The 25,955-nt window shown below is 35.3% G+C and overlaps 2 protein-coding genes across 2 annotated transcripts; one reads left to right on the forward strand and one right to left on the reverse strand.

Moving 5' to 3' along the window:
* Positions 1 to 524: 524 nt before the first annotated feature.
* On the reverse strand, positions 525 to 17,866 carry LOC114252962 (uncharacterized). The gene is made up of 14 exons (XM_028187663.2): positions 17,351 to 17,866; positions 16,175 to 17,218; positions 15,665 to 15,807; positions 11,164 to 15,524; positions 10,393 to 10,523; positions 9,915 to 9,996; positions 8,392 to 8,540; positions 7,748 to 7,843; positions 7,007 to 7,205; positions 6,174 to 6,322; positions 4,895 to 5,051; positions 4,662 to 4,761; positions 3,644 to 3,754; positions 525 to 2,632 (listed from the first exon to the last, which is right to left on the reverse strand). Exons 2-14 carry the CDS (start codon positions 17,031 to 17,033, stop codon positions 2,324 to 2,326), a joined length of 6,846 nt encoding a protein of 2,281 aa, XP_028043464.2. The 5' UTR covers positions 17,034 to 17,218; positions 17,351 to 17,866; the 3' UTR covers positions 525 to 2,323.
* Positions 17,867 to 22,022: 4,156 nt separating this feature from the next.
* On the forward strand, positions 22,023 to 24,778 carry EMC6 (ER membrane protein complex subunit 6). The gene is made up of 2 exons (XM_028187883.2): positions 22,023 to 22,285; positions 22,797 to 24,778. Exons 1-2 carry the CDS (start codon positions 22,153 to 22,155, stop codon positions 23,003 to 23,005), a joined length of 342 nt encoding a protein of 113 aa, XP_028043684.1. The 5' UTR covers positions 22,023 to 22,152; the 3' UTR covers positions 23,006 to 24,778.
* Positions 24,779 to 25,955: the final 1,177 nt, after the last annotated feature.

Consider the following 25,955-nt stretch of genomic DNA (forward strand, 5'->3'; position numbering starts at 1 on the left):
CACCAGTAATTACGCAAATTATAATTTTGCGGGTTTGATTTTTATTACACGATGTTATTCCTTCACCGTGGAAGTCAATCGTGAACATTTGTTGAGTACGTATTTCATTAGAAAAATTGGTACCCGCCTGAGATTCGAACACCGGTGTATTGCTCAGCACGAATGCACCGGACGTCTTATCCCTTAGGCCACGACGACTTCTATACCTACATAATTTAGTTAAATATAAATAAACTATATTAAATAAGGTTGTAAATTTTCTTACAAAATGCGAAGAAACTTTTTCCTCAACCTATTACAACGCGCTCTAGCCCAAATCTATGGATTTGACACGATTTATTGACTTTACGAGCTCACCTGCTAGTTAAGGTTACGCTGATATTATTATGGTCTCTCTAGATCTAGAACATCAGCTACGGTTGGAGAAAAAAAAAAAAAAAAAAGAGCAAAGCAATATAAATAACCCTTTAAAAAATACACAGATTACATACGTTTTGAAGAGCATCTACAAAATAAAACATCCCTTTCAGTATAGGTAACAAAGTAATATTTATTTCAATGGCTACATTCTTTTAAACTAACTTAAAGCCTAATTATTTACATCAATGTGCCCAAATCGATAATCTTAGTTCAATTTATCGATATTATACATACATTTTGTCGACACAAAAATACAACAATATACCCTTCATTTATAATTACGTCATAAAACACAAAAGGAACAATTTCGTAACAGATCTAATACGCTTTTAAACAAAAACCAACTGTATCTCAAAAGAATACGGATCATTTTGCTACATCTCAAAACTTACATTATTCTTTTATTTATTTATATGATATTATAATCTGATAGTCCTAAACATGAATTTCACAAAAAAAAAAAACGAGATCCCGATAACTTAAGATAAATTTTACAACACCGTGCCTGCAGCTTGTAAGTATCAAAGTCGATTTTCGATGAGCCATTATCGATATGAAACTTAACACTATTATCGATATCATCTCTAGGCTTAAAACCAATTTTAATTTTTTTTTCTTTAGACTTCTATTTGTATCTTCAACTAATTATTATTATCCGGATGTGCCAAAGTGAGTTGACTTCGGATATATTTAGTTAAGTTTTATTTTTGTTTTTTTGTTATGGGTTTTATTGAGTTCGATGATCCTCCCTATGTACAGGGTGTGGTATTAAACCAGTCAGTGAATAATTGAATATTAAATACAACAATATCTGAATGAATCTATCGAGAAACTTCCTTATTGGTAATGGGTGGTCATTGAAGAGATATTGTAAATAAATTGCCTGCCATGTGCAAATTGAGAATGTTAAAAACCTAAAGAAAAGGTCAGACCTGAGAAAAAAATGTGACAATTATTATTCTCTTTCCTCATTCAATTTTTTGGCAGAATTTCAAGACTTCTTTACCCGATGAAATGTTAAACAATTTACAACATGAGTTACTCAGACCACAGTCCTATAAAACCGGTCTTTATATCTAAAGCTTGGTCGGTATAGGTATTAATAAAAGTGGTACTTCCAACATGATTCTGATTTACTGTCAGTGAGTGCGTCAAAAAGCTTCCCTATTTAGTGTTCAGTAATAATTAACTACGTATTAAAAACTAATAAAGTCTCTGATATACATCTTTCTTAAAAACGTCCAACACTATAAGAAAGTTGAACTAAACTAAATCCACTCCCGTAGAAGTCAATGGATAAGTAATTCATGTTTTTTTTTTTTGTTTGAGGCGTTTTGCACAACTCAAAAATATTGCATATTGTACTTTGAAAGTAGAATCACTTAAATTACACATACATACTTCTAGTTGGCCATTGAACAAATGAAGTCACCAAAACAATAAGTCTTTCTGGAAATTTATATAGAAACCAAAAAAAATTGTTATACTCAAATGACCGATTTTGGCTCATAATTTACGGTATGAGACGATTTAAACAGGAAATAATATTTTAGCCTTGCTTTAAACAAAGGTTACAAGTTTGAGACCTCTAATGTAATCTGAAGCGTCTGATCTGATTAACGTAAACTTTATCACATGATAATAAAAAAATAGCATTAACAAAATTTATATCACCTACGTTCTACGGACCAACATAGAAATAGCAAATCTAAAGTACTACCAAAAAGGCCTTTGAGGTTTAATTTTGTGTTTATTTTATTAATTAAACTATTACCGTCATTGCCGACTCTACAAATATCGTTCGTACTCCGAGTCCTTGGTGTATATTTAACAAAATAAACACAAGATTGATCCTTAAAAAAAGTTTTGTGTCGTGTAAAATATGTAATAACGTGCTATGTTTTCAATCGTTTTTTGATTTTTTACTTTGCGTTTCCCCATCGACCGATACACTGTCTTCATTGTTAAAACTAACCCGTCTCCGTTTCAAGGCTTTAGGTCTGTCTCCCTCAGAACTATGTTTGTTTGAATCATCACTGGATATGTCGTTGGTGGCATTCTTGATAATGAGGAGGTCCTTCTCGATTTCAGTCAGTTCTTTTGGCTTCGGCGGTCTGCCGAGAGGTCTCTTAGGCTTGACTTTAGTTGACGGAGACTCTTCAATTTTCCGTTTCTTGTATGGTCTTTTCGGTTTTTTTAGTAGCGATTCATCCTGTAAAATTAACTTATGTATACACCTTTTTGGATGTCCCATATTTTATGTTACCATGTCCAACTGTTTTAAGTGTTTCCTGTAGCCCATAGTCAGCTACAACGTAAATGCCGCCACCCATTTTGAGATATGAGTTCTAAGGTCTCAGTATAGTTACAACGGCTGGCCCCTCCCTTCAATGACTAAGGCATTCTCGATTCTCGATCAGTCAACCAAAGGTAGTGCAGAGTAATTAATGGTAGGGCCATTGAAATTTATATTCAATCACAAATACATAAACACCATACATAAGTGTAAATATATATACTTATATAGATATTATATAGACAAATACACGTATCAAGGGGTGAAAATTTGGTTCAAGCTACACTTTTAACGTTATAGGTGAGCCATATAAAGTTTAAAATTTTGAAAAAATATCATAACAATAAAACTTATTCAGCTATTTGAATGGAGTAAACTTAATTGAAGTTCAATTAAAAACATCGAACTGTTGATGCTAATACCAATTAAAACACTCCTTTAATTACAAAGATATATGTCGTGTATTTATATATTAATACGTGAAGCTAAAACTTCGTATCCCTTTTTATGAAAATTGCGCGGACCGAGGAGTATGAATAAAGAATATAGAGAAGTGCAGAATGCTAATATTTTATTTAAACATTACACACTACGATGTATTTGACACACCCACACACACATATATATATACTCTTTGTTTACTGTCAACTTTAAAGTCTTTAGTCAAATTGAGAATTGGTTAATATTATTTATCTTTAATATTATTTGTCTATAGTGTAGTCTTGCCAAAATCGGTGATTATAGAAGTATAATAGTCTTTGAAAACAGAACCATAATAATGTTCAAACTTATAATTTCAATTAATTAATGTCGCATTTCGACTACTGCGGGACCACTAGTTAAGTGAAATGTCGCTTAAACCAAATAGTATTTCACCCCTCGATATAATAATAGTTTATAGAGTATTCAAATAGTTAAATATATTACCTGTTTCGGTTTAGCTCCGATGTACCCGGAGCAGCGTTTGGCGCCACACATGCATCGCTTCTTCTCGATACCGGCGCTCTCTAAATTATAGTTGAACGTAACCTCGCTGTGCTGTGAAACAAATATATTTTTTATAATACGATTACTGGTTCTTACTGGTGGTTCACATCACTAAGCTCCCGTCGTCTCTTTCGAAAAGTCCAAGTTGGAGGGGAGATCAGCCTACAATGGACTGGGAATGTGGATGAATGAAGATCAACACGGCATCCACTTCAGCATGAGTTGAGCCACCTCCTTTTCATTATGATCCTCTTAGCCCTTATAGCCCAGAGTGATGAGCTTAAGGCTGGTCCAGTATGTCTCTTGAGACTCCTTTGTCTATATAAACCTTATGCATTTTCTTTATTTTTTTATTTACCAAAAAAGTCTAAGTTTCTATGAAAGGCAATATTTTTTTTATAATTCTTATTATTTGCTTATTATAAATACACCAAGGAACTTTGCAAATGTTTCACATTAAAATACCAGACAAACAACTATTCCTTCTTTGTTGGATTCTTTTTGCGCTAAATGAAAACCTGGCGGCAACAAAATAACAAAAAAGTTTATAAAAAAAAAAACTTCATTAATAGTGTCGCTTAACTTTGTCGTACGTTCTATCCGAGTAATGAATATTCTTTTTTTTATTGCTTAGATGGGTGGACGAGATCACAGCCCACCTGGGGTTAAGTGGTTACTGGAGCCAATAGACATTTACGACGTAAATGCGCCACCCACCTTGAGATATCAGTTCTAAGGTCTCAAGTTGAGTTACAACGGCTGCCCCACCCTTCAAACCGAAACGCATTACTGCTTTACGGCAGAAATAGGCAAGGTGGTGATACCTACCCGTACGGACTCACAAGAGGTTCTAACACCAGTAAAAAGATCTAACAGTAATCTAGACAAAACAGTTGTTACAGCCCAGGCGAGGTCTTCCACCGACAAACTCAATTATTAAATCCATACTCAAACTTACCGCTGGTATATCATTAATAGCAAACAGGCCGACTCTAATGTCCCCCAGTACTGTCCACTTCTGAGTCTCGCAATTCGGTTCACAGCAATGGTTCATAAATCTAAAAACAAAAAGTATACATTATAAAATTTTTATTACGGTGACAATTTCAATGTCCAACTTAAATATTACACTAATTAATCTAAGACTAAGTGTTATAGGTCAGATTTTTTCTAGCAGATTGTAAAGCTCACCTGGCAAGATTCCCTTTTGGTCCCGCATCAATCATCCTCTCCTTGTCCAAAGTGAGAAAATAGAAGTTTTCGTCTCTGATCTCGTGCTTTCTCCGCATCCTGCGGCGAAACTCTTCCTCGTCTATTAATTCTCCGACATATTCTATAACGAATTGACCTGGGAATCAAATAAAAAACACACCATTGGTTAGTCTGAGTTTTGAATGATTTCAGCTTTGTATGGCTACCAGACATCCGGATATGCAATGTCCGTGAATAGCAATTTATAAAATCGCATCAAAAATATACCATTCTTTATTGTAACTATTACATTATATATTACGTTCGTGTATTATAAAAATAGATATATAAATTGTTTTGTTTGGAAATCACTTTGTTAGCAGTAGGAATTAGTAGTGCTTTTTTTTATTCATAATGTTAAGTGACATTTAAACAATAAAAGAGAAAATGTAATTCATCAAATTAAGAATAAATCATGAGGTGTCAATGACTATGGATCATACCCGTGTGAACTAACAATACAACCTACTAATTGGCTATAATGCAAATTTCTAAATTTGACTTAATTTTTTTTTAGATTAATTCGTATTATTCCTTCATCCTGGAAGTAATTCAGGAATATGTGTTAGGTACATGTATGCTGAGAACAAATTACATCTGCCTGTGGACTCCAAACATCGGCATAGTCACATCGCTTGCCGATTGTTCTAATGCGATTGAGACTAACCTCGTGCTTCAAGACGGATGGTTTTCACGCTGACATGTCAATAGCCTTTGGTAATTACATAACAGCAGATGGCAGCTTCGCAGGACTTAAGTTAGTCCAAAAAAATATATATATTTTTAAGGCAGCGGCTTGGCTCTGCCTCTGGCATTGCTGAAGTCCATGGGCGACGGTAACCACTTACCATCAGGTGGGCCTGTAGTAAGTATGAAGTTATACTTTATTATACTTAAATTTATTTCTTTTTTTTTATTTAAATTTTAATCAATTTGAAAAAAAATCGATTAAACAACATCCTCAAACACGCATATTGGACATACCTTTTCTTGACATCGTATAAATTCGGTAATTCTCGGTCGGTTCGAAAAGTTCACCTGCGGCTATATTCAGACTCGCCAAGCTACGTCAGTCGTATTGTAATGAGCGATTTAGTGGGCAACTTCATTCTGTTAATTTTGTGTCACGGTGCGCGCGCATCGTAAAATTTCACTCTCGTCATTTTTTCATAACGCGCCTAAAGAAGTTATAACTTCAAAAACATTCAAAATAACATACCGGCTTTGATGTCTTCCAAAGTCTTGAGTCCCCAGCCTCTTTGCGGCGTACGATAGGGCACGAGCTTCGGGTACTGTCGTTTCTCAAACGCTCTGTTGTTGCATCGCTCGCCCGTTCTGCATGTCGGGCCACATTCCGTCAACAACATTCTGTGGAGAATCAAATAAAATAAAAAATAAAAAACTAGTCGAGGCCAAGATGTATGTAAATAGAAAGGAGAAGAATAGGATATTTGGAATCGAAAGATTGATCAGCTCTAACACGCTTTCATTGATCCAGGTTATAACTAATTTTTAGTATACCCACACTAAACGTGAACAGTATTACCAATAATTTATTACTGGTGGTAGGACCTCTTGTGAGTCCGTGCGTGTAGGTACCACCACCCTGCCTATTTTAGCCATGAAGCAGTAATGCACTTCGGTTTGAAGGGTGGGGCAGCCTTTGTAACTATACTTGAGACCTCAGAACTTATATATCAAGGTGGGTGGCGCATTTACGTTGTAGATGTCTATGGGCCGCAGTAACCTCTTAACACCAAGTGGGCTGTGAGCTCGTCCACCGATTTAAGCAATAAAAAAAAACAAATTAGAAGGCTTTGCTTTATACCGAGGGTTGCCGGCGAAATCTTATGTAAAGGGAACTAAAATTGAATCATTCGTAGCCAATATAACGCCTGCATGAGCGGTGCTCTCCATTCTGCATTCTTGGTATCCAGTCTGAAGTATAAGATAACGACTCTTATACAAGAACTTGTGCTAACGGCCGACCACTTTGGTCACCAATGTCAGCAGTCTTGCTATTCATACTGAATTTCAAATATAAAAAGATACCTGTTCAAGCACTGTGAGTACGGGCCACAAGGATCTTCATTCGTTGGATCACATTCACACTGGGTCAGAGATAGCTCGGGATCATCCAGTTTCCAACCACAGAGAGAGCCACATGGCTTGTTCACTTTCAACTTTACATAGTGCGGAGGCAGTAGAGACGATGCAATGTCTGATGACTCTTCATCATTTTGTTGTGCACCTTGTATAAAATAAAACAGATGGTGGAGACTAAATTATATTGCATAAACAATTTTATTGAATATAATTTCACAGATCAGATTGCTTTCTTTAGATGAATCATGTCCACCTGATGGAAGATATCAAGCTTGATGATTCAATCTCTCATTGTACATTTTGTATTTAAAGTTTTTCATTTGTTTTGATTTTATTTTGCTGTGCAATACAGCATACTTTGCTCTAAATTTACTTCTTATTGATTGAAGTCCTTACTGAAAGCCTAAGGCGAGGCAGTGTATGTACAAGGTCATTGACTTCACATACCAGTTGAAGGTATTTCTTTACATTAAAAATATTTTAGATCGATATTATTTTAATTTCGTCTTTGTCATCTTCAGCTGTAGGTATCCAATAGAAGAACAGATGTTCAATATTTTCTCTAACTACTTTTACGGTTTTAATATCTCGTTCATTATATTATTTCCGATGTTTTGAATACTTGAATACTACAGTGATCGGGGGCGGCGGTCGACAAATATTAAATGTTTAATTTCACTCACTCACTTTTTAATATTTCGCAGGCGCGCTGCGCGTGCTCCATTGCTGTGGTGAACGCTGCGTCTATCTTTGATTTCTGACTCGATACCCGACCAGAATCACCTGTGTCAAATGAAATTTAGCATATCTATCTCATATATAAAATTCTCGTGTCACAATGTTAGTTACCATACTCCTCTGAAACGGTTTGAAAGAAAGGTTAACCCATGTGTGCTTTTAATTGAAAAATGTATACAAATTTTAAATAATTTAAATAGTTTATACAATTTAATTTTAGTGTTTGAATCAAATCAATTTATTTATTATACCTCAGTAGTGTAGTGCCTCAATCGATATAAATAAAAAACCTAAACTTTTGTGTAAAATAAACTTAAAACAAACAAAAGGAATCCGTCCGACGGGGGACACATCAAAGGAAAAACAAAATTGTTATTTTTATTTAATTCCGAGCATTTTCATATTTATCTACCTTTTAAACCTTCTCTGGACTTACACAAATAATTCAAGACCAAAATTAGCCAAATCGGTCCAGCTGTTCACGAGTTTTAGCGAGACTAACGAACAGCAATTCATTTTCATATATATAGATAACAGATAATTATTAATACATCACATAGAAAGATTTGGCAATTAGTTCCAATTCAATTTACCTTCCTGAAAGGGGAACACTCGGCCTCTATTCACCCAATAATGATCATACTGCCCAAAGAAACGAACCACGAATTCACCGTGACTGTGCTTAACTGCCATAATGTTCTCGGGTATTTCCGAGGGATGTAGAATTATGCCGGGCCACCATCTACAAAATAAATAGGAACAGAATCAATATTTTAGTAATAAGCTCTATGGTAATTACGGTATTTGTTCTAGCTTATTCGCGAGCTAGGATGTAACCTCTGTTGCTTAGATGGGTGGATGAGCTCACAGCCCACCTGGTGTTAAGTGGTTACTGGAGCCCATAGACATTTACGACGTAAATGCGCCACCCACCTTGAGATACGAGTTCTAAGGTCTCAAGTATAGTTACATCAGCTGCCCCGCCCTTCAAACCGAAACTCATTACTGCTTCACGGCAGAAATAGGCAGGGTGGTGGTACCTACCTGCGCGGACTTACTGGTGGTAGGACCTCTTGTGAGTCCGCGCGGGTGGGTACCACCACCCTGCCTATTTCTGCCGTGAAGCAGTAATGCGTTTCGGTTTGAAGGGTGGGGCAGCCGTCGTTACTATACTTGAGACCTTAGAACTTGTATCTCAAGGTGGATGGCGCATTTACGTTGTGGATGTCTATGGGCTCCAGTAACCACTTAACATCAGGTGGGCTGTGAGATCGTCCACCCATCTAAGCAATAAAAAAAAAAAAAAAAAAAGAGGTCCTACCACCAGTAATTACGCAAATTATCATTTTGCGGGTTTGATTTTTATTATACGATGTTATTCCGTCACCGTGGAAGTCAATCGTGAACATTTGTTAAGTACGTATTTCATTAGAAAAATTGGTACCCGCCTGAGATTCGAACACCGGTGCATCGCTCAACACGAATGCACCGGACGTCTTATCCGTTAGGCCACGGCGACTTCTAGTGCTTCCTAATCGTTAATTGCAGCTAGTCTCTTTATGAACTCAATGTGGTTGTCACTCATGAACCTAAGCTACACCAAGGACACAGTCAAGCTATACAGTTATGGACATTCAGATCCCTGGAACACGTATAACACTACGACCGGACAACACCACAGAGGAGAATTTATTTTAGAACCAGACGAAAAGTGGTTTATGAATAAGAAATTGCACCATAGATGGATGGCTGAACAATGAAAAGAGAATAGGGATGTACTCTGTTGCACTCCAATGTGTTCACTTAAGATCACGTAATACATTTACATATAATACATACATTTTTACTGGTGGTAGGACCTCAAGTGAGTCCGCACGGGTAGGTACCACCACCCCACCTATTTCTGCCGTGAAGCAGTAATGCGTTTCGGTTTGAAGGGTGGGGCAGCCGTTGTAACTATACTGAGACCTTAGAACTTATTTCTCAAGGTGGGTGGCGCATTTGCATTGTAAATGTCTATGGGCTCCAGTAACCACTTAACACCAAGTGGACTGTGAGCTCGTCCACCCATCTAAGCAATAAAAAAAAAACCAAGAAACGGATCACAAAAAATTACCTGTAATGTCCTAGTTTCACCCACACCATTTCACCGTACAGTGGCAGGCGTCCTGTTTCGCAGTCTTCACACATGTAGCCGCCTGAGAAAGGTATAAATAGGTTATTTACATTTGTTTGTGGACCGCATACGTGATCTTGTTGATCAAGAATAGAGCATAATCACAGACCAAATTCAAGGCTTAAATCCAATTCTTATATTATATTTTCTCTTTTGTCTTGTCGACGTTGACTTTTAAATAAAATCCATTTTTTATCGGACATTTAAAAACTGATTACCTACCTTCTTAACCCATCCTTTCTTCAAGCCTTTCATAAATTTAACATGATTTATGGTTTTGTAAATGAAACACACACATGAACATCTATACTCATACACATTCATGATCTCCACATCACACTTGCATAAACACTAAAGCACATCAACAAACTGCACACAGTTAGGCACACACAAATTGATATTAATAAAATGAAGATACCTTCAGGAGGATCTATGTTCAAGCACTCGGCGTGGAATGAAGTTGGACAGTATTCACAACAAATGAGGGAGCCACCCAATGCGCATATAAAACACCAACCTGTGTTCACGTGGCATGATACTTTTCCTGGCCTGAAAATATTTCGAAACTATATTTTATTACATACTTTCATTATATTTTGAGATCCGAGGATCTGACATATCAATCTAAACTAAAATTGTGGACATGCTCCGGGCTCTAATATTTATCTAATTCTATTTTGTTGCTCCGTGTGTACCAGCCTCCTAACTATGTGACACAGCATTCGAACCGCCGTTCGAAATTGAAAAAAAATTATATAAATTTATGTCAATTTCAAGGCGTGGGTTACATTTTAAAGTATAATCTGTAGAGGACAGAAACGGACAATGGTTGCACTATTGTGGTTTGTTATTCAGGATCTGAATGAGAGGTGTGGCTATTTATCTCATAATACTGCCTTGAGCTACTGAATTTTATGCTCTATTTTAGAACGGAAAAGCTCTAAAATTGACGGCATCACAATACTCTCATTCTTGACGCGAAGCAATCGTACGTTTTAAGCGAAGGATTATGGTAAAGCAATTGAAACTTCACTCTTATCCTAAGCTGAGTAGTGGTACTGAGTGCTGACAATTGTCTCTAGTAATGAATTACATACAAAAGGTATAATGAATCCTACATGTGAATATTTTGAATATGGAGAGAACATTCTAGATATTTTCAAAATATGACATAATACGCTCAACTTACCTATGCTCGTAATGTCTTGGGCATATAATATGCGAGGCGTTTAGGATCTGGGAACCGGCCGGAATGCACTTCGTAAACGAATGATAGGTCGCTGGACATCTCACGCATCTGGCTAGTTTGTCTCCACTAAAGCGCGTCTTACATCCGCGTGGGTCGTCGGACACGCACGTGTGACAGACGTGCCTTGGACACGTCAAGGTCTCGAAATGCTCATTAACCCTCTTGTTCTTCATTGATGGCTCTCCGGAACTCAGCTGAGTCTGCGGCCAATGTTCTAAGCACTCCAAATGATAGTATTTGTGACAATGGCCTATGTGGCACCTCTGTCGTAAGGAAGAGCCGTTTTTCGTGACCGCTAATTTGCACACGAAACATATTGGCGTATCGTATTTCTGGCAATTGTTGCATTTAAAATCTGAATAGTCCGGTTCTTTTGCGGAATCTCTACGTTTTAGCTGAACGTCGACGATTTCACAGCGTCCAGCGATGGAATTAGCCCAGAGAATGCTATCTTCGTTGGAGTAACAATCGTATTGTATTTCCTCATTGCTGTCAAGTAGTTCTTTCATCTTCACCTTCATTTCTCTTTCGAAAAGTTCTGCATCAACCACTAAAGGTTCCATTTCTATTTCCTCCATTGAAACGTTTTCCTCGGAGATATCGTTAATTTTGTCATCACTGATGTTTTCAAAGTCATCTGAATTTTTCGGTTTCCTGCCAACTTTCTTTTTCTTCTTACGGCCACGAGTCGGTCCGGTCATTTCTATATTTTCAGCTTGTTTTTTAGTGCAATCAACGTGGAACATCGCATTGCAGCCCCGACACTTCACAAGTCTGCCAGCATTCTCGCAAATGTCACATACTTTCTCTCGGATCATGCCTTTGAATACATTCGGTTTAGGTCGGAGCAGGTCATCAAAATAGGACTGATATTTCGTAAACTCGTCTTCAGACCCATCATATTCCGTTTTCGTCTTGGAATCATATTTAAGACTTTTGATTGGAGAAGAATCCGATCTACTGTTATCGTTTTTGTCAACATTATTATTGAAATTGGTCTCAAAACTTTCTGTACTATCATCAGAATATTCTTCGTTATAATAGGGCTTTATACTCTTTCTCTTCGATTTCTCACGTACCTCAAAATAATCGGTAATGTGGTGCTTGTTGACTTTGATTTGTTTTTTAATTTTTTTCGGCCGTACTACATCATCGTTCAAGCCTTTGATTAAAACTGACTGTTCTATATCGTCACTCTTTTTAAGTTCATGTTTAGAATTCTCTTCATAAATCCATGTTTTGTACAAATAATTCTTTATTTCCTCTTCAGTGAGCTGCGGGTTTTCGTCTATCAGAGCATCTTGTCTCAATTCCAGATACTTCAAAAACTCAGGATCGTCAGAATTCTTGTCGTTCTTATCGTTTTTTATTTTCTGTTTGCGTTTAATGAGAGCCACGTCGCTATCTCCTGACTCTATAGAGATTGTTTCGTAATTATCCGCAGCCTTTTTCAAATCCGGACTTTTACTTTCTTTGGCATTCCGTTGTCTTAGCTTACGGTAGATCAATGGCGCATCACTCGATTCTGAGTCGATCGATGTAGTTTCTAACTCGAGTTCTTCTTTCATTTTATGAAGTGGAGAATTCTTGTCGACATTTTCGTCACCGGTCTGAGAATCAACCCGCCGAGGGGATTTCATTGGCGACGACCCGTTAATTTTCAACCGTAATCTGCTTAGAGATGATTGAATTTCTTTCGAGTTCTGTTTAGTTTCAGTACTTGATTGAACTTTTTCTGTTAATTGATCACTAGTTTTTTCCTCGCTGATTTTAGACGCGACTTCTTTTTTACTATCACTTTTTGTGGAATCCGCATTAGTCTTTTGTCTAGTACGAAGCATCTCTTCTTGTTTGTCCATTGATATTATGGGCGATCTGGATCTTTCATCTGAGTAAATTGATGCAATGTCTTCACCGGCAGCAACATATTCAACGTTTCTACTTCTATTCTTATTGCTATCCTTAGAAACCCTGTTTGCACGATTCACTTTTTTACGAATGCCCTCTTCTAGACCTTTCACGAAATTAGGATGATCTAAGTCATTGGCTTTTTTAGTTTCATTGTTTTTCTCATACAGCCATGTATTATGTAAATATTCGACTATTTGCATTTCATTTAGTTCGGGATGTTCGTCCATAACAGCATCTTGTTTCATTTCTAAATATTTTAGGAACTCTGGATCTTTTAATGTGGTTTTTTTCTGTTTGAGAGATAATTTACTCTTAATTTTATTTACAACTATTTCGCTATCCTTACTATCAATAGATTCTCCTTCTACATCAAAACCAGGTATCTCCACATCTTTATAGGCACAGTTTTCTTTATTTCTCCCAGATTTTGTCTCATCTACTTCAGGATTATCCATGTGACCATTTGTTAGTTGTTGACTCTCATCTCCCTTTCGCTTATTTTCTTCAGGCATTTTTTTTGTAGTTGAAGTTACAGAATTTATGCTTTGAACATTTTCATTTTCAGAATTTAGACAATTCGAATTAATGGAGCTCTCAGACGTGGTGACTTTTGTACAACTAACCTTATTTAAAGGATATTTATTTATTGATGCGTTTGGGTTCGACGATGATTTCTTCACCACCCCTCTAACTTTGACGTGATGTTCATCTTCACTCTCAGAATTTTTTATACTATCGAGATCCGAATCTTTGGTTATAGATATTTCAGTCACAATTCCACCTGAACTAGTTATTAAATTCGGTGTAGCATTTTCATTTTGCATAGTTTTTTCATTCACATGGTTTTTTTCAGTCTCATGATTAACTGCTTCAGTTCTTTGACCAACTTCGGAAATATTATTTTTAATTGTGGCTTGGGCATGTAGATTGTTACTATTATCACTAATTTTATCTTCAGTATTCATAGTTTTATCCATATTCATAGATACTACGAAATGCTTACTTTGTTCTGCTATAGATTTTATATCAGATTTTTCCAGATCAGTTTCTTTAACATCCCTTTTGTAATTAAGTTCTTGATTATCTTCAAAATCTTTTGTAAATATATCATCTTCAAGCATATCCTTCTCAGTGTCGGAGTTACCAGCTACAGTTAAAGGGCTCCAAACTAAAGATTCAACAGAGCTGACTTCGTCAGAATAAATATCTTCGTTATCTGCATTTGTACTATCTACACAGTTTTTAAGGCAATCACTTCTTCCTTCTTCTTCTTCCTTAACACTATAAATTGTAGATTTATCTATATTATTGTTAGTAACACTTTGATTGTCATTAACAACAGAGATATTTTTTACACAATATTCTTTAGAATCTGTATTCATACTATTATGATTATGTGCATTATTTTCTTCAGAAGAACCACCATTACTAATATATAATTTACTCTTCTTACTACTGTCATTTAATTTCTCTGAATCACTTTTTTCATTACAAGAATCTAATTGAACACTAGAATCATAAGACACTGGCTTAGATTCACTTATAGGTTTATCATTTTCAATACCATTTGATTTAGGAACTGTGTCAACAACACTTTTGGCATTTTCAGAACTTTCATTAGAATTCTCACAATAATTTCCATCGAGATTTTCGTCGGCGAGCGATTCGACTTTTGCAATAAAACCAATACCACTTCCTGACTCATCTAAAGATATATATTCAAACTTTTCCGACTTCCCTATGCCTTCTTCAGGGCTTTCATCATCTGAAACAAATTTACTATAATCATGTTCGCTGTGACTCTCCGAAAAATTCTGAGATTCATTCGATTTTCTCAAACTGTATGATTTACTGACAGTTTCATCAGCAATATGTTGTTTGTTCTTTTTACTACTACAATCATTTTTCATCTTATTTTCGACTAAATTAACGGAAACTAAAGCTTTTACTTGCGTCTTTTCTGGTGTTTTCGACTTTGCCTTTTGCAGCCACCTGTCCATGTGAGATTGCTTCTGAATCTTTGTTATGCCAGTTTTGGCTGCCATGTTATCCAAGCAAGCCGTCACCACTTCAGAGACGTCTAGGGATTTCTTTCTAGAATTGTTCCCATCTTCATCCGGTTTACCATCATCTTCAGAGAAGAGTGTGTCATACAGACTTTCGCTCAGTGAAACATCACTATCTGCACGTGAAATTTTCCCACTTTTGTGACCTTTAGGCAAATGTTTCGAAGTTCTAGACCTGACAAGCATTTCATTCAGTAAATCAATACGTAAACGCTTTGGTTCTCTTAAAAGCATTTCAGCTTCTTCAACTGACGTCATCCACAAAGGCTGTTTCTTTTCAGATATAGAAAACGATGAATATAATTTAGGATCTTTCTTCTTGTCCTATAAAACAAGTATTATATTGTATAAGTAATTGAAGGCATTATTAGGCAAATTTTAGTGAGCTAATTAAGTTTTGATTACAGATGATATTTTTGGTAGCACATGAAATTATACCATATACCAATGGTATTTTTAGTTACCTCTGAAGTAAATTGTTCTTTAGTCATCTGAAACTCAGCAAGGCCCATGAACCTCCTCAACATGTTTTCAACAATCCAACTTCTTCGACCATTGTCCCCAAAGAAGGTAACATGTATAATGTTTCTTTCTACACGACCAAACACTGCAAAATTAGTTCATGTAATAAATTATGAAGAATTCTGGTGTTCTCTTTTTACTTGGGTATACTAATGGCATGAATTTGAAAAAACTCCTTAGAAAGCTACGACCATATCTAATATTATATTACTGTAAAATAACTTCTAATACATATTGAAAGCAAATAATATATTAAGATGGTTGTTTTCAATTTAATTGACTTCAGTTGCCAGTACCAATATCTCTGGTTATTTTTTACCATTTATACAAATCATAACGAATCATGTGAATGAAGTACAATATAATTGTATTTAGGGTTTTATTTCTATACATTTCTGATGTCTTTATTATGAAATATCTCTGGATTTATTCCACCTATTGTTCATACTTACACTTCTTTTTTACAAAGAGCCCACTCAAAGGGTCCCTAGTGATGATGCTTGGCCAGAATGGATATGTACCCATTCGAGCCCAGGCAAGGTCTCCCACCTGGTACAGACACTGAGCTTCTAAATCAAACACCTCATTTTTAGGTGCAGTTTTATTTTCTTTTACTGTATTGATATTAATCTTGCTTTCTTTATTCTCTTTCTTCTTTTTTTTACTGTCAAAATCTAAAGTTTTAACCACAGACAAGTTCTCAGTATAGTCTTTGGATTTGTTCATGTTGAAATTAGCTGAAGTACGTTCCAAGAGGTTGTTCAGATGACTGTTAATTTTTTGGGATTTTTTTGGCGAGAAAACATTTTTACCCAGCTTAGTGTCTTTAGATTTCATTATATCTTTCCTAACAAATATCTTAGGTAATCTATTTTCTGGTGAAATATCATCAGAATCAAAACAGTTAACTGATATGTTTTCTTGCTGACTGTTTTGACCTTGGGCCACAAAAGTCTCTATTTGCCTTTTCGGTGATTCCATCTTCATCGGTGAATTTGAAGCATGCATCTTATATACAGGTGACTGTGCTTTAACTGGTGACTTCTCATTTTGATTACTCTTTAGAACATCAGGAATGACCTTCTTTAGGTCTGACACTTCAGTCTCAATCTTGAGTCTGCGAGCTCGACCATACCGACTTGTGCTTGTCCTATCCCGATTTGTGAGCGGTGAAGTGATTCTAGCAGTCAAGTTAGTTTCAAGTTCCCGCTCAACAATGGATCTTTTCTTTGGTTTAACACGAACAGTTGTTGGATTATCCACATTTTTGACATCTTCAGTAGTCATGATATTGTCTTCTGAATCTTCCATTTTTTAAATGAAGAAATCTTCAACGTTCTCGAACGCGTCGCTGACGTAACTCAGATAGATATCGTATTCAGAAACTTGTGTATGTGTATAAAAAACATGATAAATGCGTGAATCGAAAAAAGATACAGCGACTTCTGTTCGCTTTTTACTGATTTCGAACGCCACAAAGCGTCTATGTTAAGGTTCTGAAACAAAAGAATCAAAATGAAGTTTCGTTTTCCAATGCAAATAGGTTAATTCAATATTTGAATAAAATATTCATTTTTATCGAACAAACAGCGTAAAATCATGAATTAAAATATGTATTACACACTTACTAGATAACACAGTGCAATTTTGACGTTCAATTTAATGATTTGATGTACACAATTGATGCAAAAGGCCGACTCTTTGCTGTACCTATCAAACTCTTAATGTCGAAAACTTAAATTCCTTTTTTTCACAACACTCCTAATAGTATCGAATTTGCCAACAGTATTTTTATAAATAATAAATTATCTAGATGCAATAACATTAATTAAATTTGCTGACGATTTATTATCGTTCGAGCAAAGTCCTAATTTATTACGCGGAGAGGACCTAATATTATACGGTCATGCACGCGCCATCTCAATTTCTCGTATCACTAGACCGCTTGCTTTTGGATATAATTACGACATGAGAAGTTAAAAGTCAATTAACACTAAAACGAAAAAATAACATTAAACACTGATTATAGGTGTAGTTTATTCTAAATATTTTGAGAATTATGTTCAACCACAGACGAACGACGCTCTCAGTACCGCGAAAACACACGAATAGTGTTAAGCTGTGTGCGTAACAAAAAGTGAAGTAAACTTTGACGTTGCGAGGCACTCACACATAGAAACAGCTAACTTCAGATTTTTCAAGAGATCGTTTGCCGATTTTTTATAATTAAAGAGTGAATAACATATCCAAGTGAAATGTACATTTTAAGAAATTTAATCAAAACGAAAATGTTAAAATAGATATTTTGTTGGTCAAAAATTGTAAATAATTATATTGACTACCAATTTAAATTACGAACAAACTGAAATATTTTTCACAGATTGAAATATTTTGTAGGCAGATATTTTCAGCATAGATCAAATTTAAATATTAGTTGAGCATTTCTCAAATTTTTTGACCATAGCGGCAATGTTGATGTCCCATACATTGGTCTTTGACTATTTTTTTACTACGATAATATAAATAACATACATGACTGTCGTAACTTCATTGATATTACTTAATTATCAGAGAAAATATCAAAACAATAAATAATTATTACTCTAAAAACTAAAATTTTCGTACTATGGAAAATAAGTTGTCCCATTGAGACCGCAGTGATATTGAGCTCATTTATTTCATTACATTCTAAGAAACTGAATATATGTTATAATCCTAAAACACTACTTAGAGTATTTGAATACGTGTTTTATATAGTTTATAGTGAAATACGTCGTAAGTTAATCAGTTTTCGGAAAATAATATTATCCCATAAAAAATTCCAAAATGGAATTCCGATTTTGTTACCGATTTTTGTGTCGAAAGATATTTTTGACTAGTAATTTAGTTAGTGATTTTTCTTTTGGCAGCACTACGCCATTTCGACGACATTTCACATCGCCATTTTGTTGTGATGTCATTTCGGTGTCGACAACAGCCGCGACATAACGTTGTGACCTGCACAGCGGTGAATTCGATCCGGATTTCGTTACCCTGTGTGAAGGTAAGTTCAAGATACTTTATTCTTGTTAAAATTGATAAATAATTAATTTTATGGACTACAATTTTATGTAAAATACTGTTTTAACTATTGAGTTTTAAAGAATGTGTATTTTATTCAAACTCTGTACCCGTCTTTTTTTTACTTCTGTTTTTGTTACTTTCGCATGGTAACGTATAAGCAGAACGAGGAGTAACAAAAAAGGAGTTTTTAAAGCTATGTACACATCTCACATAATTGCCATACTAGTATTTAATGAAGACTCAACTTAGACAATTAACAACAATTAATTAGAAGGTATAAGTTTTTATTTGTTTCCTCAATGAAAGTTTTGTTTTTGGTATAATATTCCCAATAAATTTTTAATTTCGATTTTTACTTATTTTGTTTTCATTTTATGATAGTGTCAATGTGTCATAGTGTGTGTATGCCGATTTTATTACCCAAGCTTCTTGTTTTGTTACTCTCCCAAAATTATGCTGATAATTATGATAAATATGTTTTTCTTTAAATTGAAACGAATTAATAATCAATCATTTAAAACAACTTCATGATAAATATTTTTATTAAAAATAGAAAATATATTATCCTTCTTTTTCTATCTTATAGGAAAACTGAACATTTTGCTTAGAAAGTGTTCAAATGGTAACAAAATACTCAGTACTGCTAAAACAAATTAATTTATTATATTTTTCGATATTTTCACTTTTTCAAGATGACGATGACGATGAGGATGACGATATAATAGAAAAACATAAATTTATAATACAGTCTGCGTGTTTTTTTATGGTTTTCACTCATTTCCAAGTAACAAATAAGAACTTTTATTTCGTCCTTAACTAATATTTAACAGGTATTTGTATAAAATCTCTCTTAAAACAAAAAACCAATCGGAAATTCATCATCTGTCTAGATTTAGCTTGCTGTATTCAACATAATATTATGTCCTAAATATACATATTGAATTTTAATATGATTTTTAAAATCACGGTAAAAAATTTTGAGAAATGCTCAGCTAATATTTCGAAGTCGTCGTGGCCTAAAGGATAAGACGTCCGGTGCATTCGTATCTAGCGATGTACCGGTGTTCGAATCCCGCAGGCGGGTACCAATTTTTCTAATGAAATACGTACTTAACAAATGTTCACGATTGACTTCCACGGTGAAGGAATAACATCGTGTAATAAAAATCAAACCCGCAAAATAATAATTTGCGTAATTACTGGTGGAAGGACCTCTTGTGAGTCCGCACGGGTAGGTACCACCGCCCCGCCTATTTCTGCCGTGAAGCAGTAATGCGTTTCGGTTTGAAGGGTGGGGCAGCCGTTGTAACTATACTGAGACCTTAGAACTTATATCTCAAGGTGTGTGGCGCATTTACGCTGTAGATGTCTATGGGCTCCAGTAACCAGGTGGGCTGTGTGCTCGTCCACACATCTAAGCAATAAAAATATATAATATTAATAAGATTGTCTTTAATTTTACATTACGTTACGCACGTAGCGTTACCTTATCTTTTGAATGAATTGAATTTTCTTACCTAAGCTGATGGTCTTGAGAGACCATTTCAGCGTAACCGGGCGAACCGATCTCTAGAATCACAGATTTTTATAATAGATATACGTATGTAATAGAATGAAAAAAATAGAACAAGAAAGTATATATGTATATATAAATCACGCAGTGCGTATTGGACAGTAAAAGTTGTACGTACTTATTTAACTCCATGAAAATAGATAGTACATTATTGCACAGGAGATGTTCTGTTACAATTTAGTTTTAGCGTATAATCTATGTTTTACTCGAAAGATATCATCATTGGCATTACTTAAAGGTATTAGTTACCAGGTCATAAAATCCCTAAAAAAATTTATCATCATTGGACTTTTTGGCGGGAACGTGAGGAGTGAAGTTGTGTGATTTGTTTTATTTTGTTTATTTAGTGTTTCTTCAGGTTTAAATATGTAATAACGGTGGTTTATTAACTGTTTAATATCTGTGAAAGTGCATAAATGTGGGAAAATGCAACAAAGCCGCTGGACGTAACTTCTCGGGATCCTTCAAAAAGTCCACTGAAAAAATTACAATAAATGACCACCATTCTACTGAGATTATGTTTCATCCTATATATCATCTCATCTTATTTCATTTCATGCCATGTTTCATATTCATCATCATCATTTCAGCCTATCGCCGTCCACTGCTGAACATAGGCCTCTCCAATAGATTTCCAGTGCGACCGGTCCATTGCCATCTGATCAACTTCATTTCATGTCACAATATAATTTTTCATTTAAATTTTTTTTCATTAAAATTAAAATAAGACTTGACCTAAAGATCTTAGTTACCAAGTCATAAAATCCCTTAAAAAAAGAGCTTTTTGGCGGGAACGCGAGGAGTGAAGTTGTGTGATTTGTTCTATTTTGTCTTTTTAATGTTTCTTCAGGTTTCAACATGTAATAACGGTGGTTTATTAACTGTTTAATATCTGTGACAGTGCACAAATGTGCGAAAATCAAACAAAGCCGCTGGACGTAAATTCTCGGGATGCTCCAAAAAGTCCTCTGGACTTGGAGCCTCTGGGTCTGCGGAGGGACTTCGGTTCCCTCTGTATTTTGTACCATATGTTCCATGGGGAGTGCTCTGAGGAATTGTTCGAGATGATACCAGCATCTCGTTTTTACCATCGCACCGCCCGCCACCGGAGTAGAGTTCATCCATACTACCTGGAGCCACTGCGGTCATCCACAGTGCGTTTCCAGAGATCTTTTTTGCCATGTACCATCCGGCTATGGAATGAGCTCCCCTCCACGGTGTTTCCCGAGCGCTATGACATGTCCTTCTTCAAACGAGGCTTGTGGAGAGTATTAAGCGGTAGGCAGCGGCTTAGCTCTGCCTCTGGCATTGCTGAAGACCATGGGCGACGGTAACCACTCACCATCAGGTGGGCCGTATGCTCGTCTGCCTACAAAGGCAATAAAAAAAAAGTCCATTGAAAAAATCTCAGTAAATGACCACCATTTTACTGAGATTATATTTCATCCTATATCATCTTATCTCATTTCATTTAATTTCATCCCTGTTGATTGATGTCTCAAATTAATCATCCATTTCATTTCACTTCATATTATCATTTTCCATAAAAATATCCCATATTATATCATCACATCTCATTTAATTTCATAGTATTATATTTTATAAAATAAAATAAATATATAAAAGATTAGGCTGTATGGTATGATACCTTAAGCCTTTGCCTTTCCATTTGGAAAAATAAAACTACTACTACTAATTTAATAGGTATTTAATCTGTGACTTAAAGTTAGAATAAAATCAAAGAAGGATCTAATGTAAAATTGAATTTAATATACGTGTATATCATACGAAAGGATGTCTGCTGTGACGAAATTCAAAGAAAACAAGCCAGAGCCTGTGGCTTACAGTGAAGCAGCTCTCAGAAACAATGCGGTGGTTGTCGAATACTGTCGTACTTCTATGGCAGCATTGTCAGGATCCACTGCAGGTGTAAATTTTTACTAACAAGCGTAAATAGAAATCGTTATTGTGCCCATGGTGTAAATAATTCTATCTACTTTCTAAAACACCTATTCGTAACGTGAGGCCAGATTCCTATATGTATTTGCTGCCATTCTAGGTTCTACGTTAAGAAAACGTGACGATTAAGCCCTATGGAGTGAACTGAACTTGATGATGGAGTACTATTAGCCTTGTACTTAATTTTAATATAGCCATCAAACAAATGCATGGTTACATCCCACCATGCCCAAAATACACAATAATTACCTCATTACTAGCAGTTAAATCATAATTTAGATGGGTTTAATTAAATACCTATATTAAACTCATTATCATATTGTGACTTGATATAAGTTTAAGAATTTTATTTATTATAATAGTATTTTGAATTTGGTTTTATGAAGTAATACTTCCAAGATTAATGATAAACAATTAAAATCAATTACGCTAATAAGTTATGCTGAAAGAAAATTAACAAATTTTAATTTAATTTTCAGGTGTTCTTGGTCTCACTGGGCTCAATGGCTTTGCATTCTACGTGTTTGCAGTTGTAATGCTCTGGATAATGTTCTTAGTCAAAGTTGGACCACATTGGAGCAAGTATTTTATAACCAGACAGAGTGTTCTGACAAATGGATTCTTTGGAGCATTATTTACATATGTACTATTTTGGACATTCATTTATGGGATGGTTCATGTTTATTAGGTTATACAAGTTGAAAGTTGTTATTCAATAAGAGGTAATAGGAATATAAGGTATATTGTACATTATACTACTACTATATTATAGTATCCAATTATATTTATACTAGACTATTTTGCAATTACTTAAATATTTATTTGAATAAAGATTGTGAACAGTATTTAGATTAAATTAATCAGAATCACATAACATTGATGCACTTGATAATTCTAAATCTTTTTAACTGTTAACTGTTTGTTTGGGCTTCAATTTTGCTAACTACCTAACTAAATATTAAACTAGATCAAATGCAGGCAAGTGTTTCTTAAAAGTGAACTAAATAGCGAAATAGGATGGTGAGGTAACCAAAATAGTACTTTCAAAGATAATTTACTAAAGAAGGATTGAGAGCCACGATTATTAATTACTAAATAGAAAACAATACTGAAATATTGGTAATCTAAGGTCTACATTATGCCATCAAAATCCCCTAAATTCAATATTTGGCAAGAAACTATTCTTTTTTGTCACAATCCTGTTAATATGACCATATATTGCAGCTGGTGTGTAGGATAGTCATAGACTGAAATATATAATATAAACAGTTTTTATCCAGTGGGATGTACTGTTTTGTTTAGCCCTGTACTAACCTCTATAGTCATATTAATTATTATAATATAATGCACATTTGAACTAAGTGTCCTCACTCAGTGGCAGTCTCAGCTGCAAGCAATCAATGAGGTGTTAATGTAGCTGGTGTATAGCATTAGTGTAGGGGAAATATCTCTAAACTCGTTACCATTCCCAAGTTTGAAACTAAACATGTTTACAGAAACTATAATTGTATTAATTGTTATTGATAAAGAGTATAAAATCCTGTTAATATGACCATATATTGCAGCAGGTGTGTAGGATAGTTATAGACTTAAACCTCTTTTACCTATAAACAGTTTTTATCCAGTGGGATGTACTGTTTTGTTAGTAGCCCTGTACTAACCTCTATATTCATATTAATTATTACAATATAATGCACATTTGAACTAAGTGTCCTCACTCAGTGGCAGTCTCAGCTGCAAGCAATCAATGAGGTGTTAACGTAGCTGGTGTATAGCATTAGTGTAGGGGAAATATCTCTAAACTCGTTACCATTCCCAAGTATGAAACTAAACATGTTTACAGAAACTATAATTGTATTAATTGTTATTGATAAAGAGCTATTGCAGAATTGTATGTCAAATAGCAGCCAGCCACAAAATGTTTGGAAAGACTGTTTAATACCAAAATCAATCTTACTGTACAGCAAAGGGTGATAAAGTTTTTTTTTTAATACAGGTTTCGTTACATTCATTGAGGACGTAGATTATGGTTTTTTTTATTGCTTAGATGGGTGGACGAGCTCACAGCCCACCTGGGGTTAAGTGGTTATTGGAGCCCATAGACATCTACAACGTAAATGCGACACCCACCTTGAGATATAAGTTCTAAGATCTCAGTATAGTTACAACCCCTTCCTTTCCCACCCCACCCTTCAAGAAATGCATTACTGCTTCACGGCAGAAATAGGCAGGGTAGTGGTACCTACCCGCGCGGACTCAAGAGGTCCTACCACCAGTAAATGATTTTGGTGATTTTGATAAAAGCTCTTAAAGAAAAGTGTGTGAGTTAAGTTCTTTATGTACAGAGTCAGACTAAAAAGTGTAATAAAATATTCATGTTTTCAATGTTAGCCCTGACCCAGACTTATTTGTAAAGAGAGAACTACAAATGTTGTTAAATAAATTATTTAATATTCTTGGTTAATACATTTTATTTATAATAAATGCATTTGGTTTATAGCAGGTTGAAGAATAAAGTATTGTGATACTTAATCCAAATGAGTTGAGTTGAATTAAAATTCACTTTAATTCTCATACCTATACTACAAATTTATCTACTTACACTTATAACCTACACTCTACCTTTGACCTCTAGGTACATAGGTACGCAATTCAGAAAGGGTAAAGGTATTAAATATTAAATGTGTTATCTATGGTACTAAATAACGGATATTACACTCAATATAATTTTTTTTTCCTACCTATGCTGATGGTCTAGGGAGGCCATATCAGCGTAACCTTAACTAGTAGGTGAGCTCACGGGGCTCATCGGAAACGCGACCCACTGAGAAGATCCGGCGAGAAACTCAGTGTGCTTCAATATCTAAATAATTAAATGGCGGTACAGAAAGTTAGCTTCCTTCCTAAATCCACTTAAACTATTAATATCAAAAATATATAACAGCGCCATCTATATATTTACAAGAAGACTACGATATTTCATAATACGGGTTGTTTTCGAATGGAAGCCAAAAGCCAATCCATACCTAAAACGATTTTTTGTATTATAATCCTGCGTTTATTCGTTCTGGTGTCTCGGCTACTTTATAGCTTGCTTGGTGTTGGACGATTGCATTTTTTTCATTCTAACCTCGGTTATTTGTCTATTACATGCTGTAAAACAGCATTTTTTTCGGTTTTCGCAATACATTATTACAAATATTAGTGCGATTCAGGTTTTTTTTACTCGGATGTCTTTTATTCTGTGGTATAGCTACTGAAGTTGTTAGACGTTTTACACGATTAGGTCATACCCGATCCTGTGGACCGAATGATAAATAGTCGACGTCGCTCTAAGCACGTCATCACGGGGCTCAAATCTGATGACGTTGCTAACACGAACCCTAGCAAGGGCCGTGATTCGCAAAATCTACCACCGGATCGGAAACGCGACTCACTGAGAAGTTCCGGCGAGAAACTCAGTGGGCTGTGTCTGAGGGCTAATTTACTTGTCGAGCCTTTCGTCGCAAGCGACGGTTTCGACGAGAACGATGACCAGTGCTTGAGGTACCTAAAAGCACCGTTAGTGGATCGGGAGGATCCGAAATGACGTGTTTGGGGCGACGCCGACTGCTTTCCATTCTGTCCGCAGGATCGGT

This window comes from Bombyx mandarina, chromosome 26 (genome assembly GCF_030267445.1).
Source record: "Bombyx mandarina strain Sakado chromosome 26, ASM3026744v2".
NCBI classification, from domain to species: domain Eukaryota; kingdom Metazoa; phylum Arthropoda; class Insecta; order Lepidoptera; family Bombycidae; genus Bombyx; species Bombyx mandarina.